The sequence below is a fragment of the Silene latifolia genome, chromosome 8 (assembly GCF_048544455.1).
Source record: "Silene latifolia isolate original U9 population chromosome 8, ASM4854445v1, whole genome shotgun sequence".
In the NCBI taxonomy this organism is placed as follows: domain Eukaryota; kingdom Viridiplantae; phylum Streptophyta; class Magnoliopsida; order Caryophyllales; family Caryophyllaceae; genus Silene; species Silene latifolia.
The window spans coordinates 3,566,135-3,582,777 of record NC_133533.1 but is presented as its reverse complement, the minus strand read 5'-3'; the positions used below and the strand labels follow the sequence as shown (position 1 = coordinate 3,582,777).

The 16,643-nt window shown below is 37.8% G+C and overlaps 2 protein-coding genes across 3 annotated transcripts; both read left to right on the top strand.

Moving 5' to 3' along the window:
* LOC141596051 (katanin p80 WD40 repeat-containing subunit B1 homolog KTN80.1-like) lies at positions 1-10,455 on the top strand. Its single transcript, XM_074416062.1, has 19 exons — positions 1-362; positions 1,296-1,426; positions 2,346-2,463; positions 2,899-3,125; positions 3,227-3,329; positions 3,896-3,966; positions 4,508-4,582; positions 4,802-4,945; positions 5,035-5,236; positions 5,864-6,313; positions 6,407-6,634; positions 7,300-7,353; positions 7,442-7,572; positions 8,137-8,262; positions 8,450-8,524; positions 9,151-9,263; positions 9,494-9,610; positions 9,861-9,929; positions 10,041-10,455. Exons 1-19 carry the CDS (start codon positions 338-340, stop codon positions 10,105-10,107), a joined length of 2,526 nt encoding a protein of 841 aa, XP_074272163.1. The 5' UTR covers positions 1-337; the 3' UTR covers positions 10,108-10,455.
* A 568-nt stretch (positions 10,456-11,023) lies between these two features.
* LOC141596049 (uncharacterized) lies at positions 11,024-16,439 on the top strand. Of its 2 annotated transcripts, none has more exons than XM_074416061.1 (6): positions 11,024-11,351; positions 11,832-12,089; positions 12,988-13,037; positions 13,881-13,958; positions 14,087-14,807; positions 15,485-16,439. In XM_074416061.1, the coding sequence occupies exons 2-6, from the start codon at positions 11,928-11,930 to the stop codon at positions 16,043-16,045; spliced, it is 1,572 nt and encodes a 523-aa protein (XP_074272162.1). In that variant the 5' UTR covers positions 11,024-11,351; positions 11,832-11,927; the 3' UTR covers positions 16,046-16,439. The 2 variants fall into 2 exon arrangements, with proteins under 2 accessions (XP_074272162.1, XP_074272161.1); XM_074416060.1 differs by having other exon boundaries at positions 11,026-11,237.
* The last annotated feature ends 204 nt before the right edge of the window (positions 16,440-16,643 follow it).

Below are 16,643 nucleotides of genomic sequence, written 5' to 3'. Positions count from 1 at the left end.
TATACAACACCGACAATGTATATATATATGGGACACATTTTTGAATAGTCTACATTCCTCTCTTTTTCCCCACAGACTGAACTTTTCTCAGTTTTGATGTTTCAACTTTCACCTGAATCTTTCAAAATTAATTCCACCCCAAAATTCCCAATTCCCTCAATTTCTTCTTTCAATTAAACACACACAAATTAATCAAATCCTCACTTTTTCCCCTCCAAATTAAAAATCAAATTAAAACAAATAAATCCCACAAAAACCCTTTTCTCCTAAATTCCCACAAAATCTCAAGTTTCAATCTTTTGGGCTAATTCTCTGAAATTCGTTCTGGGTTTTTTGAATGGCAAAACGTGGATATAAACTCCGTATCCTTTACTTTTAATGCAATTAGTATATTAACAGTTTTTCTAATGTGTGCTTTGTTGGTTTTCCTAACTTTTCATATAGTTTGTTTTGGTGAATTATTTTGAATTTGTTAAAATTATCAAGATTGAGGTAAATGTAGTTGATAATTAAACAATTATATTGACTTTTTTGTTTAAATTTATTTTGGTGAATTATGAATTCTTGCTTAAAGATTCAAAATTTAGTGAATTACTTTCACTAATCATCATGATCATTAAATGGGTAGTTTAAAAATGTTGTCTTGATAAATTATGATGATTCTTTAATGTATCTTTAGCTGTTGTGTTAATGATGATTGCGAATTAATTGGTAGTTAATTACTTCATTATTGTATTGACTTTGTTGTTTAGAACTTTTGTGTTGAATAATACTTGATTGTGTTAAACGTTTACTCCGTCCATCTCGTTCATTTGTTTAAGTTTTTATTCTTTGTGAACGGTATTTTAATAAAAGGTAAACAAATGATTGAGATTGAGAGGGTAAATTCTTGATTAAACATTAATTTGTTTAACTTCTTTATTATCTGTGAGCGGTATTTTAATAAAAGCTAAACAAATGATTGAGAGGGAGGGATGAATTCTTGGTTAAAGATTCAAACTTTGTTGAATTACTTCCACTAATCATCATAGTTACTAAATGGGTACTTAAAATGGTGTTTTGCTAAATTATGATTGTTCTTTAATGTGTTGTACTATTGATGGAACTCATGGAAGTGGATTAATATGTGGATGATTGTTAATTACTCCCTTTGTCTCAATCATTTGTTTACGTTTTATATTCTTTGTGAGGAGTATTTTAGTCAAAGGTAAACAAATAATTGGGACGGAGGAAGTAATTTTGTATTTGTGTTTATGTAAATGGGTGTTTTTCTTGACTGAAACTTGAATGTATAGAGGAATTCCTAGCACATTCAGGAAATGTGAACTGTCTAAGGATCGGAAAGAAAGCGTGTCGCCTTCTTTTGACCGGTGGAGATGATCATAAAGTTAATTTGTGGTCTATTGGCAAACCCACTTCTTTGATGGTCAGTTCATCTTTTCATTTTGTTGATTGAAGAATTTTGTTGAGTTTTTGGTTGTATTGAGAACTCGCCTTTATACCAGTGGCGGAATTAAGGAGCTAGTAGGGGTTGTTGACTCCTTAAACAATGAAAATTATGAAAATTTCGATCTTTTTCTATGTTGCTCTACTGCGCTTTAATTCGTCCCTCTGAAGTTACATTCTACACCTAATTTTACATTGAATGGTATTCAGTTGGTTGGGACCGTTGGGTTGCTGTTAGATGGGGAGGTTGGTGTGCAATCTGTTAGCCTTGTTTGGAGGGAACCTGTTGAGATAAATTTCTGGTTTATGTGATTATACATTTCACTTTGCGCATTTTTGGAATGTTGTACATTTATTACTTTCAGCTGCATGGAAAGAATGCGCAATTAGTTATTTTAGGCGGGGGAGGAAGTGCTTAACTGCTTGCTGTAGTTACTTTCTTCTGTTAGACCGTTCCCATGGGTGAACATAGCGAGGTTGTTTATAAATGATCTTTGACAAAAAATTGTGACGAGACCTACAACAAATGACTGCTACTTCACAATAAAATAAAGTGAATTCAATATTGAATCATTGTCTCCATAGGAACTAGGAAACACTCCTTGTAATGGATACTCCCTCCGTCCAGGTCAATTGTTGTCCTTTGGTTTTGGCACAAAGACCAAGGAAAGAGGAATTGGCCAATTACTAAATGACAAGTGGAACAAATTGAGTGTGAATGATCAAATTTTTCATCAAGTTCATTCTTAAAATAGAAAGGACAACAATTCATTGAGACACCCAATATGGAAAAGGACAACAAATGACCGGGAGAGAGGGAGTATTTGCTAATTGTTTCAACTTGTAAATTTTGTTTTGTTATATGGCATTTCTCTTTTCTCATTTCTGATGATTTCCAGAGCTTATGTGGTCACAACACTCCAGTCGAGAGTTTGGCCTTTGATTCAGCAGAGACGTTGGTTCTTGGTGGAGCAGCTTCTGGTACTGTTAAGTTGTGGGATCTCGAAGAGGCAAAAGGTCAGTTTGTTTATGTCTCTCCTCCTACATGCTTCATTGACGGTTTACTTCTTGGTAGCTCACAAATAACGGATAAAAATGTGCACAAATTCTCCTATGAGATAGTCATGATAAGTTATAACTTATAATGAGACTGACTCGTATAATGGGTGTAATCATTGCTTAATCTTCAGCTTTTAGTGGGCGACTCCATTAATTGGTATAGTAGTGTTTTGTTTAGAGTTGGCATAAAGGGCCGCGGGCCGGTGGGCGGCACGGCCAGGCACGACCCACGGCACGGCCCGACGAGAAAATCGAGGAAGCACGGGCACGGCACGACTGGGCTTGAGTTGGTCTCGCAATATAATAATTATATGAGACCATCTCTGAGGAGACTAATTGATTAATGAGACATTGCGTTTCCTGATATGACGCTGCTGTTTTTTTGAAGTGTAGTGGTGCGGACTCTTACTGGTCACAGGTCAAACTGCACATCTGTCGAATTCCACCCGTTTGGAGAATTTTTTGCTTCTGGTTCAGCGGATACTAACCTAAAGATATGGGATATAAGAAAAAGAGGGTGCATTTTCACATATAAGGGCCACAATCTCGGGATAAATACTATCAAGTTCTCACCCGATGGCCGATGGGTTGTTTCTGGTGGATTTGATAATGTTGTAAAGGTAAGATAGCTGCCACGTTGTACTCTTTATTCTCAGTTAGCTGAGGTGGCTTGGAGAGTCTTAGGCCTTGATAACTAAACTTGCTTATCTTTCTTGCGTAGATATGGGATTTGACAGCTGGAAAGTTGTTGCATGATCTCAAGTTGCACAACGGTCATATCAGATCCATCGACTTTCACCCTGTTGAGTTTCTTATGGCCACAGGTAGTCTGCTTATATAGTAAATTCAATTAACTTATTGAGTGCTATCAAGTATTCATAAGAACCTTCACCGGAAATAGGTGTCCTACATAATTTTTGTGTGTTATAGTCTTGGACTCTAGGTAGCGCGAGGACATAGTAAATGTTACTTCGTACAAGTTAAAAATTATACTATACACTACCTGAAAGACAAAGTCATTCTTTTTTACTCGGTGTTTTGAACATACATTCATGTTCGGAAACAGTCTGTTTAAAATTTGTGCAACTCTCAAGTATCAGTGAAGAGAAAATATTGTAATATATTAATATGTATAATACCCTAACGGATGGATAGGTGGAAACTTACGTTAAGTTTGAGTCCATAGTCCATACTCCATAGTCTTTACTCTTTAATACTTGGCAAGTTCTTAGAAGTTTCTTTCGTAAATATTATTAGTAGTACAAATATTATCCTCGATCAGTATTCTTTATCTACTCTGTATGATTTAAGATGCAGTGATTTTGCATTGTTTCTTATATTTTGATGACTTTCAGCCATCTGTATCCTGATTATATGTATCTCTTTCCAGGTTCGGCGGATAAAACTGTTAAATTCTGGGATTTGGAAACTTTTGAGATGACTGGGTCTACTAAACCTGAGGTACTACTGCTTTTAGTTGTCCCACATCTTCTTTAATACAGTAGCATTTTTTTCTGAGCATGTGTGGGTTCAGGCTGTAATCCTGCAGCCTGCAGAAAGCCGAGTGCTAGAATGATTCCTGTGGAGGCAGAGGCGCTATTTGCAATGTCCCACTTTCTTAATTTGAGTGATCCCATACATGGTTCAAGATATTGGCCTCGATACTGCATCACAAGTTCACAACCGAGTTATAAAGGTTTGAAGGTTATTGAGGCCGCTTTTTGAGTCATTATCAACCGTAATTATTCTTGCAACGACAGAGATTAGGCCGCGTCAATTAACTATTTGATAAAGTCTCAAACTGAGATTTACTACCATGACCTCACACAACACTTCCTTGGCAACTTTCTATGCCGCGGGTTATGAAAAGAAAAGGAGGATCTGTGACAATGAAGGAAGTAGTATTCTCTTTTTGCAGTTTTCCTAGATTTATTCTCTATGATTCATGCTTATATTGCTTTGATGATTTCTCATTGCTGCAATGGCAATATCTGTTTCGCAGGCTATAGGAGTGCGGGCAGTGACCTTTCATCCTGACGGGAGAACCCTCTTCTCTGGATATGACAATAACCTGAAGGTCTCAATATTGCACGAAGAAAGTTTTATAAAGAACTTTCTAAGTAAAGGATTGCTCACAAAAACTTATATCAGATGGTCTTACATGTGAGACCAACCCATTAACCGTATAATTAAGCGAGACATACAAAAGAATTGGTTTCGTTGGTCTCACATGTGAAATCGTCTCATACAAGACTCGCCATAGATTCCTCACTTACACCCTTATATCGTTCTTCAGGTTTATTCATGGGAGCCTGTCATATGCCATGATGCAATCAATATGGGATGGTCAACACTGGGTGATCTATGCATTAATGATGGCAAACTGATTGGTTGCTCTTACTACCGTAATTCGATAGGAGTTTGGGTTGCTGATGTCTCGGTATGAATTTACTTTTGCTGCTTTTGCTACCTCACACAAAAACATGCGTGTATGCAAATAAATAACTTTTAATTATATATTGTTTGTAGCGTGTTGCGCCGTATGGGACCAGCAATTCTGGCCCACCTCAAGATTGTAGCATTCCAGAATTGAAGCTTGACATAGAAGGAAAACAATCTGCTGTTGAAGTAATCCTGCCTGCCACGCCTGCCACACCTTCCATGCCCTCTTCTGGCTTGCATTCTTCTTCAGATGTTGACGATAAAGATATAAAGAATATCTATGTGGATTGTAAGTCATACTTTTCTAAATTTATGAAGTTGCAAGTTCGTCTTTGGTGCTTCCAATTACAGCCCCTTTAACTGATCTACATTCTGTATATGTGGAAGTAATGCCTAAATTAGTAAATTGTTTGCGTATCAAATGTCCGTAGTTATGTCTAAACGTCGAGTATCAGATATTGATGATAAATATATAAAGAATATCCAATTATCCATGTACATGCTTACTTTCCTAAATTTGTGAAAGTTTCAAGTTTGTCTTTACTGCATCTAATTACAGCCCCGCTGGCGCTGCTCATCTAGATTTTGTAGTTATTGAAGTGTGCTGAGTCAGCCTGCCTGTTTCTCAAAATGAACCTTGTAGTTTGATTACTTTTTCACTTATCTGCTGACTGATACTAACAATTCTGATACAAATAATTTTCCTTATTGAGGTCTCCAAAGACACTTAAATTTTCTATTTGTATCGGATTTTCGACTCTTAGACATAATTCCGGACACTGGATACTTAACCATTTTGGTTAAATCATGCATGATTTTCAAAATATACCAGAGTATGTCCGTCTTTGATGATAGGTTAAAGAAAAAAAATACTTTGCTGGCCCCATATAATTGTTTTGATTTTTTTAATCTGCAGATGAAAAACCCATCAGTACACGGAGAACAGGTTTATTGAATAGGTCAAAGTCATTGACACCATCATCATCTGACACTAAGGAACCCAGTAAATTGTCCTCTAGCAAACAAAGTACTCCCAGTACAACCCGTGGAAAATCTAATGATTCAGCTGGTGGTAGATCCTTCTATGTTACAAACTTAATTCCTAGAGAAAGCGTTAGCGGCAGAAGTTCCACCAATGCAAGAAGAGAGTCACTCGTTCCCACTAGGCCTGGAAGTAAGGGGACCATCAAGGCTGCTGACATGATTAGTAAACCAAACGGCAGATTCGATGTTGATGGACAAGATATGCTTGTCGTAAAAAACGAAGTCAAAGAATTGGTTGAAGACAAAAATCGTACTGTGGAGAAAGTTGAAGATAGGCCTCAATGGATGGTTCTTCCTGTACTGCCCTCTAAGTTGCAAAGTGGTAAGATCTTGCCCCATATGATTATACCACACAGTGTATGTAGCATGCATTTGGAAATTGATTCTCATTCCACTAGTTTGATTTTACAATTAGGTTTTGAGCCTATGTTACTTGGACTCGGTGATGGAGGTAAGGGGTCAATCAAAGCTGCTGACATGATTAGTAAACCAAACGGCAGATTCAATGTAGATGGAAAAGATATGCTTGTCGTAAAAGACGAAGCCAAAGAATTGGTTGAAGACAAATATCGTACTGTGGAGAAAGTTGAAGATAAGCCTCAAGTGATGGTTCCTCCTGTACTGCCCTCTAAGTTGCAAAGTGGTAAGATCTTGCTTTGTATGATTATAACATACTGTGCATATAGCATGCATATGAAAATCGATTCTCATTCCGCTAGTTTGATTTTTTACGAAATTATTAGGTTTTGAGTCTATATTACTTGGACTCGGCAGTGGGCGTCAAATAGAGTTACATATTTAAGGGTCGGAGTAGGACTCACCGTGACTATTTTTTTGACCGGGGGACTCCTACCAAAGTGAGGGTGCGGGTGCAGGGAAACTGTGTTAAAAAGGAAGTATTTTGATTTCAAATAGAATATTTACGAGTTTTTATGAAAGTGAAAGGGAGATTTTTGAGAAATGAAGCTTACCATCCCTAACCCTTTGTTTAGATAAGAGGGAAGGGGAAAGAGATGGATGGAGGTAGGAAAATTGACAATTGTCATTTTCGGGTTAGAATAAGTTTTGGGGTTGTATGTGAGGTATAGGTTATACACATATGCATTGGAGTCGTGTCAGACATGAGTAAGGCCTCATAGCAGAAGAGTCAAAATAGTGTAGCTTTAGTACCTGCATGTTCTCATACACACGTTGGATAAGAAGAATAAAGTTTAACAAGGTGCTCCTTCTTGGTTCTTTACTTTGCTTGCATGTTACATTCTTGTCTGTAGCCCTTAGTTACCGTCTATCTTGTTCTTATCTTTGTAGGAATCTCCCCTCTCGATTGTGACGAAGTACACACAGTCAATGTGGTAAAACGAGGTGAACACTCTCATTCGGGAAGTTTGGTTGTGAACATTTTTTTTAATAATGTGGGGCTGAACTTAAAAGTTGCTTTTATTTGCGGTAGCTGGTGCTCATGGGAGGATTCAATCTCTAGTTCAGAAATTTGAAAGGAGCAAACAATTTGATAGCAGTGAAGATTCGATAATCAGTGCCGCCCCTGAAGTGATGGTTGATAGGATTAAGAGATCTACCACGGTAAAGCTTTTTACCTTTAGATATTGCAAATGAGTATCTTTTCTAGTATTCCGGATAATTTCGAGAGCTTATAGGGAGACACCTTGTCATATCAAAGTATGGAATGAGTTCAATAGCTAAAGGATGATGGAATGGGGTAATAAAGTGCTTGAAAATGCAGGCGGCTAGATGGATAAGCGATCAGTTGATTTCATTTCACTTGTCTCTTGGTAACCGGTTACTTGGACAATTTATTTCTTGGGTCGTAAACAGTTCACACGATATCAAACCTAAGTTACATTGTGGATATATTGCTTTCATCTCTTGTGGCAAAATCCCCCTTTGCTTTACCATTGTCATTCTGTCCAGTCTCCGGCAAGTTATCTATCTGAGAACTGGAGGTTGCATCATTAGAAATTACACTAGAAATTTTGCGGGAGCGATTTTGTGGAAATAGGAGCATAACCAGTAGAATATATGCTAGAAATTTGGTTAAGATTTTAAAGATCTTTTTATTTTGCATGTGTTGGCCTTCTGTAAAACTTAAATCGAAATTTTGTATTTATTGGATTCTTGTACTAACAGAAGGAAGAACCTCAAGTTTCCGGAAGAGAGTTAACATGTGTGAACGAGACCAGTGTCATTGAAGGTTTGATGCAAAACCATGATGTTCTGCTTAGTAGCCTTCGGTCTCGCCTTACAGATTTGCAGGTAATCTTCCTTTGGAGCAATTTTTGTACATATTAATGAGATCAACCCAAATACTTGTATAATCTTCATTTAATTTATGGTTAAATGATCAATTTGTCTCACCTGAGTGTGGACTGTCGCCGCTAAGCTCTTGTGTTTAAAACCACTCTGCATCATTGTTACCTGATCTATTCGTATATACTTTCAGATGGTACGACACTTGTGGGAACGGAATGACATCAAAGGTGCCATTAATGCACTGATGAAGTTATCTGATCATTCCGTAAGTGGCTGAGTATTGGTTTTATTTCCCTGCTTTCTCTTTGGAATTTATATATGTTTTCTCCCTGAACTTTTTTGCAATGTATATGAATTTGTACTTTCTCCGAATTAATTCATTCTTCTTCAACCTATCCTTTCTTCTTTGCCGCATTAATCTTATTAGGCATGACACTGCTCCGTGAGTCCATGACCCAGCACGCAGAGCCATAAAATGCGTAGGCCCAATAGTCATGATTTACAGATTCACTTAAATTATCGTCTTTGTCATTTTTGTCAATGTTTTGTATTGCTTTTTCCTCTTGATTTTTCTCAACACTTAATTTCCGAGTTCAAATCTCTTCTTGACTCCCCACCAAAAAGTCTCCTCATTTATATTGCCATTTCCTTTTCTTCTCTCCATGCGTATTTTTCCGCTGTCTTGCTTTGTTTTACTTTTATGTTTGCTTTTCTCCTATTTTCATTCTTTTCTCACTTCACAATGACGTCATATGATGAATGTTAATCGACCCCAAATCATATGGAGACAAAGGTTTTGTCGTTTCTTGCATGGCTTTGACTAAGAGAAGTAACAAATCGTGTTATTCCAAAATCTAAACTTCCAACAAGCTTCCTTTCTTTTGGGTTCAGGTCCAGGCAGATGTTATAGGCGTGCTCATGGAAAAGATGGAAATTGTTACGATGGATTTGTTTTCCTGTATGATACCTGTACTGGTCAGTCTCCTGGATAGCAAGATAGAACGGTAATTATCTCATCTCACGGGTGTCAAAATCTCCTCATTTTTTTCGGTGCAACGAGAACCACAATGACAATTTTCCTACTAACGGGATTCAAACCCAGGTTATGAGTACCACGTCTCGTGACTTTACCAGCTACCTTCGGTGACATCTCATGGTGTCATTATCTTTGTGCTTAATACATACTATCAGTTATTATAAAGTGATGACTTTGTCAATATCTTAATATTGTCAGGCATGCTAAAATGTCGTTGGAGATGTTACTCAAACTTGTTGCGCTATTTGGGCCGATAATCCAGTCAACCATCTCTGCACCTCCTTCCGTGGGCATGGACCTTCATAAAGATGAACGGTATTTGCTCTATCTCTCGCTAGGCTGTGTTTTTCTTATCGTTGAGAATTTATCCTCATTTTCCGATTTTCAGGGATGCTGGACTTTTCAAATATTATGCTACCCCCATGACCGTCAAATTTATTTTCCCTAGAACATTGTTGGCCTTGAGATGTCAATTTTGACAATTTTGTTTACTAAATATAAGTAGGGATACAATGTCGTCACGTTTCAATTTGTCAAAACAACAGTTTTTATGTTAATTTAACAGGATTGAGTGCTGTAAGAAATGCGCTACCCAGTTGCATCAGATCCAGGGATTATTTCCGACAGTTGCAAGGTAATTGAAGTTGAGCATAACTATAATTTTGAAAGGATCATTTCGTAAAAAGATATTAAAAAAACTCGAGTTTGTGTCGGGATGCTCATTCGACTGTATACTGCAATGCAGGAGGAGTGGATCACTTGCTAAATCTGCTCTAGAATTAAGTCTTGTTCTACAAGACCATAACCTGTGACTTTGAGCCGTTTTTCCTTTTCTGAAAGACCGAGCGGAAATTTCTAACTTTCGCGTGCTGGCTTGCTGCGTCGCGCGTTCAGTTGTCACTGCGCCTGCGCCCTGTGAATTTGTGTAAAAGAACTAACACCATGTAACCACAGCTTCAAGTTTCGAGTTGATGCATTTTCGTGTATTAAAATACCTGTAAATGATTTTAGGCAGACACTAATGTCTTGTAATTCTAGTGTTTATGCTGTGTAAATTGTAAATGTATTTTATGCCATTCATTGATCCAACATTTGGCCCATTTTTAAGGGTAGCTGAGTTGATTATCATATTCTTAATCAAAGTTTGCAAGTGTTTCAGATCAGAATTGTGCAAGTACATAATAGACAAGATTCACAAGAATTTACATTTTGTGCAAGTACTTTATGCACAATCCCGTTAAGCTTCCTCGGTTTCATTTGATTGTATACGTTTTCAAAATCCCATCCACATATTTTAGAAACTTGTATAATCAAAAGGAATAGAGGAAGTAATATGTGTGAAATTGATGGTAATTGTTGAGACTTGAGAGCAGTGGTGGAGCTGGGGGGGGGGGGCTAGCGGGCGGTCGCTCCACCCTCGAGCCCTGACAGATGAAATTTTCGGAATTTACGACTACTTCTTTATTTAGGCCGTGCAAATTACAATTCCACAACCTTCAATCAAAACTTTTTCACATGAAATGGGTGGATAAAATTTGATAAAAAAAACCCTCGTCATTTTCTTAGCACTCTCGTCTTTTTTATCCAAAAACGTGAAACCATGATTTTACTTAAAAATGGAAATTTAGGAAAAGAAAAACCGCGTATCAAGAAAATGACGACTATACCCCTAAATTTCCGACCAACAAAACCTCTTTTCATTTCAAAAAAGGAAAAAAGCCGGAATGTACAAAAAGACAACTATACCCCCACGTTTCATACCCTTTTCTTCCCAAAATTCCAATCCAAGTTTTCTCTATCTTTGCTCAGAAAACCTACATTTCGTTGTCAAACACCTTGTCTGGCTGTCTCTTTTCTCAATTTTAATTACCCACCAAAAAAAAACATGTAAATTTTTTATTTTCTGCTGAAGAAAAAACCGGAATTTAACCACCTCGAACCGGTAAACAGCTTTCATTACCTGAAAACTGCTTTTACCCATAATTACCCACCAAAACCACCATTGTTTCTGAACCCTGCAAAAATTAACCCCAAATAAACCATCTTTTTCATCTGGGTATCTTCAATTATCCTTAAATTTTCAATTTTTAGTATAAAAGTTTCAATCTTTTTATCTGGGTTTCTTCAATTTTCCTTAAATTTACATTTTGTAATATAAAATTTCAATCATTTTATTTGGGTACCTTCAATTTTCCTTAAATTTACATATCTTACTACAAAGTTTCAATCTTTTTCATCTGGGTATCTTCAACTTCCCTTAAATTTGCATTATGCAGCACAAAGTTTCAATTTTTTCATCTGGGTATCTTCAATTTTCATTAAAAATGTATTAAATTTGCATTTTATATTCAAAGTTTCAATCTTTTTCATTTGGGCACCGCCAATTTTCCTTAAATTTGCACTTTTTGATATCAAGTTTCAATCTTTTTCATTTGAGTACCTTCAATTTACATTTTTTTTCATCTGGGTATCTTCAATTAGCATTTTTTAGCATAAAATTTGAGTTTTTTTATTGGGAATATTTGAAATTTTACAGGGTGTGTGCTAACGTGCGCCAAGGGTGCGTAGGAAAAAAGCAGGGTAGGAGAGAGAAAAAAGGAAGCAATCAGGGGCGTACACGTGGAGGGTGGAGATGATGATGGTTGAGGAAGGAGGAGATGATAGGGTACGGTGGGGTACATGGGAAGAATTGATCTTAGGTGGGGCTGTTTTAAGGTATGGGTCTTATGATTGGGATGTTATTGCTAAGGAGGTTCAAAGCCGTACCCTTTTTCCTAATCGGTTTTCGGCTCAGGTATAATTCTTGTATGAGACGGTTTTATGATAAGACTATCGTGAATTGGCGTTTATTATAGGATAGTTGTTTATTTTTAGTTTAGTTAATTTGATTGGTCTCCCGTTTAATATGAGACAATCTGACACGTAAGACTAATGTTTCATTTTGGTTTATTGTTGGGCATTTCGGATTTGAGGCATTTCATGATGTTTGTATTTGGGTTAGGTCGGTTCATTTTGAATTTAGGTATGTTTTGGTGTGTTTTAATCAATCATTTAGGGATTTAAGTTGGGGACAATTTAGGTTTGAGTCGTGTTCAAGGTATGGGCGATCTCAATTAGGACCGATGTAATTTTGCATAGTCTACAATTCATTTATGTTTGAGAAAGATAGGAAGATTATTTTCCTTGGTGGATTATGTTCTAATTTATGTGGATTGTGACATAAATGCAGAATTCGGACGTTTTTCTTTAATGATCATAAAGTCCTAAAATATAGGAGCTAGAAAATCTGCATTTGATATTCAGAAATTTAGAATCTAGTAATTGAGAACCGACTCATAATGACTCGAGTATATTCAGTGACCTCTTGTTAGACTTGTCGGGCAGGTCAAGTTCGATTCAGGTCATTATGCGTCAATACGAGCCGGGTCTAATATAGATGGAGTCAATACGGATGCAAGTCAGAGTCATGATTTGTGTTAAACACGGGAAACCTGTCGGACAGGCTAAATTCGATACAACACTAACATTGACACCTTGATTCAGTGACATTTATGCATTTGGCAGGACAAAGGAATAAAGAATCATGAATCGGGTTTATATTTGTTTGGCGGCTTTATAGCGCATCTGATTCTTGCTTAATAAGTTTATTGTCTATATACAATATACCTAATACAATGCTGAAACAACTTCAGGTTTGTAAAGCCAAGTATGAAGAATTGCAAGAGCAGTATTCTGGCAGCTCGTAAGTATACTGCTTGCTATCCTGCATTTGTTCGGTTTAAGTTGGACTAGTTAACTATAATTGTGCTTGTTTAACATATTATGTGATACAGTAGCCTGTATAGCCCGCTCACTACCCCCTGTGTCGGCCCTAACATCTCCGAACGCCCAAACTTGTTCCCGTGGCTCCTGTTGAGTATATATATGTATAATTCTATACATGTACATCCTTGGTAGCCTTTAATGCTATCCAGTGTTTGTCTGAAGATTTGACTGTATATGATCTGCATTCACAACTTGTATTTGAATGAGTGAATATATCAAAATGTTGATTATATTTAGACCTGGCAATTTGGCCGCTTGGGTCAGTTTCGGGTTGCAACATTTTGAATATGGGTCATTTCGGGTCGGGTGTTTGCTAGTCAGGTCATTTAGATTATATCGGAGTGTGATTAGTAGGGTATTCTTAAATCAGTCCTTTCGAATGAAGTCAATTCCGGTCTGGATCATTTCAGATTGGTAGGTCTAAATTTATATTTTTACATTGCTGGTAGAGTCATGGCACCGAGAGTTTTTTTTTTTTTTTTTCTAAGTCGCATGTAGTACAGAGTTACAGACTTCTAGCCTTATAGGTAGTGCCATAGAGTGCTGTTTTGAATGATTGTTTTCTGACCTTATTAGCTGGAATAAGCCGTGTCCTTCCATCTACTCGCAACAGTCACCCATCGTTTTAGTTGTGATGTCGAGTGTGTTGCATGATTGTGTTCTCAAGTATTCAACCCTGCTGCAGCAACTACAATGTTTTGACCCCGCTACAGCTGTGGAGTACTTAGTATTGACTGGGTTGTTTTTCCTTTTACCTTAGTGCTTGGTTTGAAGAGTTGCGAAAAAGACGTGTCGAGGAGTTACGCAGAGCATTGGATATGTCACATGATTCAATCGGGTAAGTTTTTGATATGAGATAACCAAGTGTTGCTCTTAATTGCTGCGTTCACTCATAAGACAGTCCCATATGAGTTTTTGTGCATTTGCACGATACAATAAGTTTGCAAGGGCTGTTCATTAATGCAGGTCTTTAGAATCAAAACTAGTATCGCTAAAAGCCGAGAAAGGAGGCTTCAATAATGCTAGTTACAGCTCTAGCGTAGCGTCTCCTGTATTGTTTTTCAGGACAGGATGTAACGAATCTTCCGGTAAAGAAGCATCCAAAGATGGATCATCTGCTGGTAGCTTCACTCATGAAACTGAAACAACTTGGTCACACCAATGTCAAGCTGGTGTAGTTTCGGAGCCTACTAGGCTAGAGAGGTTTCCAAGTATAGACGAGTTAGCTGAGACCATGCGGTCTGAGCATGGAGTAAGCATTAAGGGTAGAAGGGGAAAGAGGAGGAGAAAGGATCCGAGGGAAGGAAGCGTCGGAGAGAGTAACTTTCTCTGCTCAACTGATGTCATGACAATTTCACAGGCGAAGGAAAAAGTGACCAGTAACTCTAGCCAGCAGGCAATTGAGGGAACTACTGGTTTCAAAAAGAGGAGAAAGGAACTAAGGAAGGATGCGAAGGAAGGACGGATTGATGAGAAGAATTTAGTTTCGTCAGCTGGTATTATGGCAGTGTCACCGAGTAAGAAAAAGGTTTCCAATGGCAGCTCTGGACTCCCTTCACAAATGACTGATGCAACCCATTTCTATTCATGCACCAGTAAGAATGAGGTTGATGATTTCACCATGATCTTACAATCTATAATGGAAAACGAACATGCCTCGGTGTTCCGTCGTCGACTAGATAGCCAGGTGTGAATCTTTTGCTGAGTCATCAGTCGTGTTGAAAGCGTCAGGTTTCGCTTTTTGCTTTGGTGCTTTCATTCTGTTAGAAGCTTGTTAGACTTTATAGCCACCTAGTACTATAAAGAAATGTTGTTCAATCTTATGCTTAGGGTTTACCCAGTACGCGCTTGAGGTGATGGCTGCGGATTTCCACCTTTACCCAAAATAAAATACCAATCTTATATCTTACCTAAGCCTACTAGGAATTCATGGTTACCAGATTCGCTATGAATACGCCCATGCCGATTCGTAATTCGCAATTCGCTCTTACAGAATGTGTGCTATGTGTATTTTTGTTAAGCGACGTGATAGAATTCGCTCTTAACGATTCGCGATTCGTAGGGTACCCAAGCGAATCCGGTAACCCTGATGTCTAGGATGTGTTACCGTGTCCTTTGCGTCCTAACACTCATAGCCAAGTCAAAGTAACATAGCTTTGCATATATGCCACTTGAGAAAGAGATCATACTTGGTGTTAGTCATGTGACCTAAAAACTTGTAAAACTTGTGTGAGACGGTCTTATTGTATTAACTCGTTAATATTCTTGATGTGGAATACATAAGATTTGAGTTGGTTTTGCATGTAAGACTAGTTCATACAAGACTTGTCATTGTTACGAAAATCTTATTATTCATGGTTGCAGAAGAGAGCTCGGTACAGAAGTATAGTTCGGCGACATATAGACCTCGACACGATAAGATCAAGAATTGCAAACAAATCCATCAAGTCAGTGGTAGAACTCTTGAGAGACCTGCTGCTCATTGCCAACAATGCACTGGTGTTCTACTCGAGGATTACCCGAGAATATAGATGTGCCTTGGTACTAAGAGACCTTGTTACTAAAAGATTACACCAATACTACAAAGAAGTTGGCAGTAAGGTAATTTCTACACCACCCCCGAAATCTCCGGTCCACAAACCACCTGCTAAACCGAGAAGTGCTCGGCCCTTTAACCGTAAGCCAGACAATAATGTCATTATTGTTCCTAAAGAAGGTAAACATGTTTCTGGTTATGTTGGTTCACCCTCCTCAGCTGAGTCATCAGCTCTGACCCAAAAGAACCCTGGACGCCGAGGAAAAACCGGGCGGGTTAAACGTGGTAACACCGGTATTCAAGCCGAGACCCCCATGAAGGTGAGAAAGAAGTCTAAAGACAAGTTAGAAAAACAGTTAACTATCAAAAAGTACAGTGTACCGGTCTAATTCTCTGAGAAGGCGAGAATTCTTACCTCTTTTCAAATTTTGCGAGGGGTTTTGAAAAGTCGTAAGAATTCAGTTCGGCTGTTGTTTCTAGCTCGCCGTGTTTCTCTATGTTGTGATTGTAAATTGTACTAAGCCATACTGTACTCTTAGGCCAGCAAGTTCGAAAGTATGTAACTAGGCCTCTTCTGTGTATAGGAATTAGGAAGTTCTTTTGTAGGCCGAAAAACTGAGACTATCATGTATTCATGTGTGTAGTAGACTGAACAGTGAACAGCCCGAAATGGCTGTTCTTGTAAGAGTTGAGGTCGATCTGTGCAAAAGTTTAGTACTTTGTAATTTGTAACTTGTTACTTCCTCCGACTCAACAGATTCAGTTTGTTTGCTTTTACTTGTAGATCAGTTTTAGTAACGGAAATATATAACATAAGTACTAAAGTGAGACAATATTTATTGTGTAAGATTAGAGCATCTCCAATGGTTGGGAAAAAGGACGTGCTTGCAATTTTTAGAAATTGTAAGCTAGTAGCTCAACCATTGGAGTTGTCCACATTGATTAGCTTTGCTTAAATAATTTCAAGCTAGTAGCTCCATGAAGCTA

Coding starts and splice junctions, on each gene's coding strand:
- LOC141596051 (XM_074416062.1), top strand. CDS start 338: ATGGCAAAACGTGGATATAAACTCC. Junction 4,946..5,034: donor TTTGGGTTGCTGATGTCTCG/GTATGAATTTAC, acceptor TATTGTTTGTAG/CGTGTTGCGCCGTATGGGAC. Junction 9,611..9,860: donor GACCTTCATAAAGATGAACG/GTATTTGCTCTA, acceptor TTAATTTAACAG/GATTGAGTGCTGTAAGAAAT.
- LOC141596049 (XM_074416061.1), top strand. CDS start 11,928: ATGATGATGGTTGAGGAAGGAGGAGATGATAGGGTACGGTGGGGTACA. Junction 13,959..14,086: donor ATGTCACATGATTCAATCGG/GTAAGTTTTTGA, acceptor TCATTAATGCAG/GTCTTTAGAATCAAAACTAG. Junction 14,808..15,484: donor GTCGTCGACTAGATAGCCAG/GTGTGAATCTTT, acceptor TCATGGTTGCAG/AAGAGAGCTCGGTACAGAAG.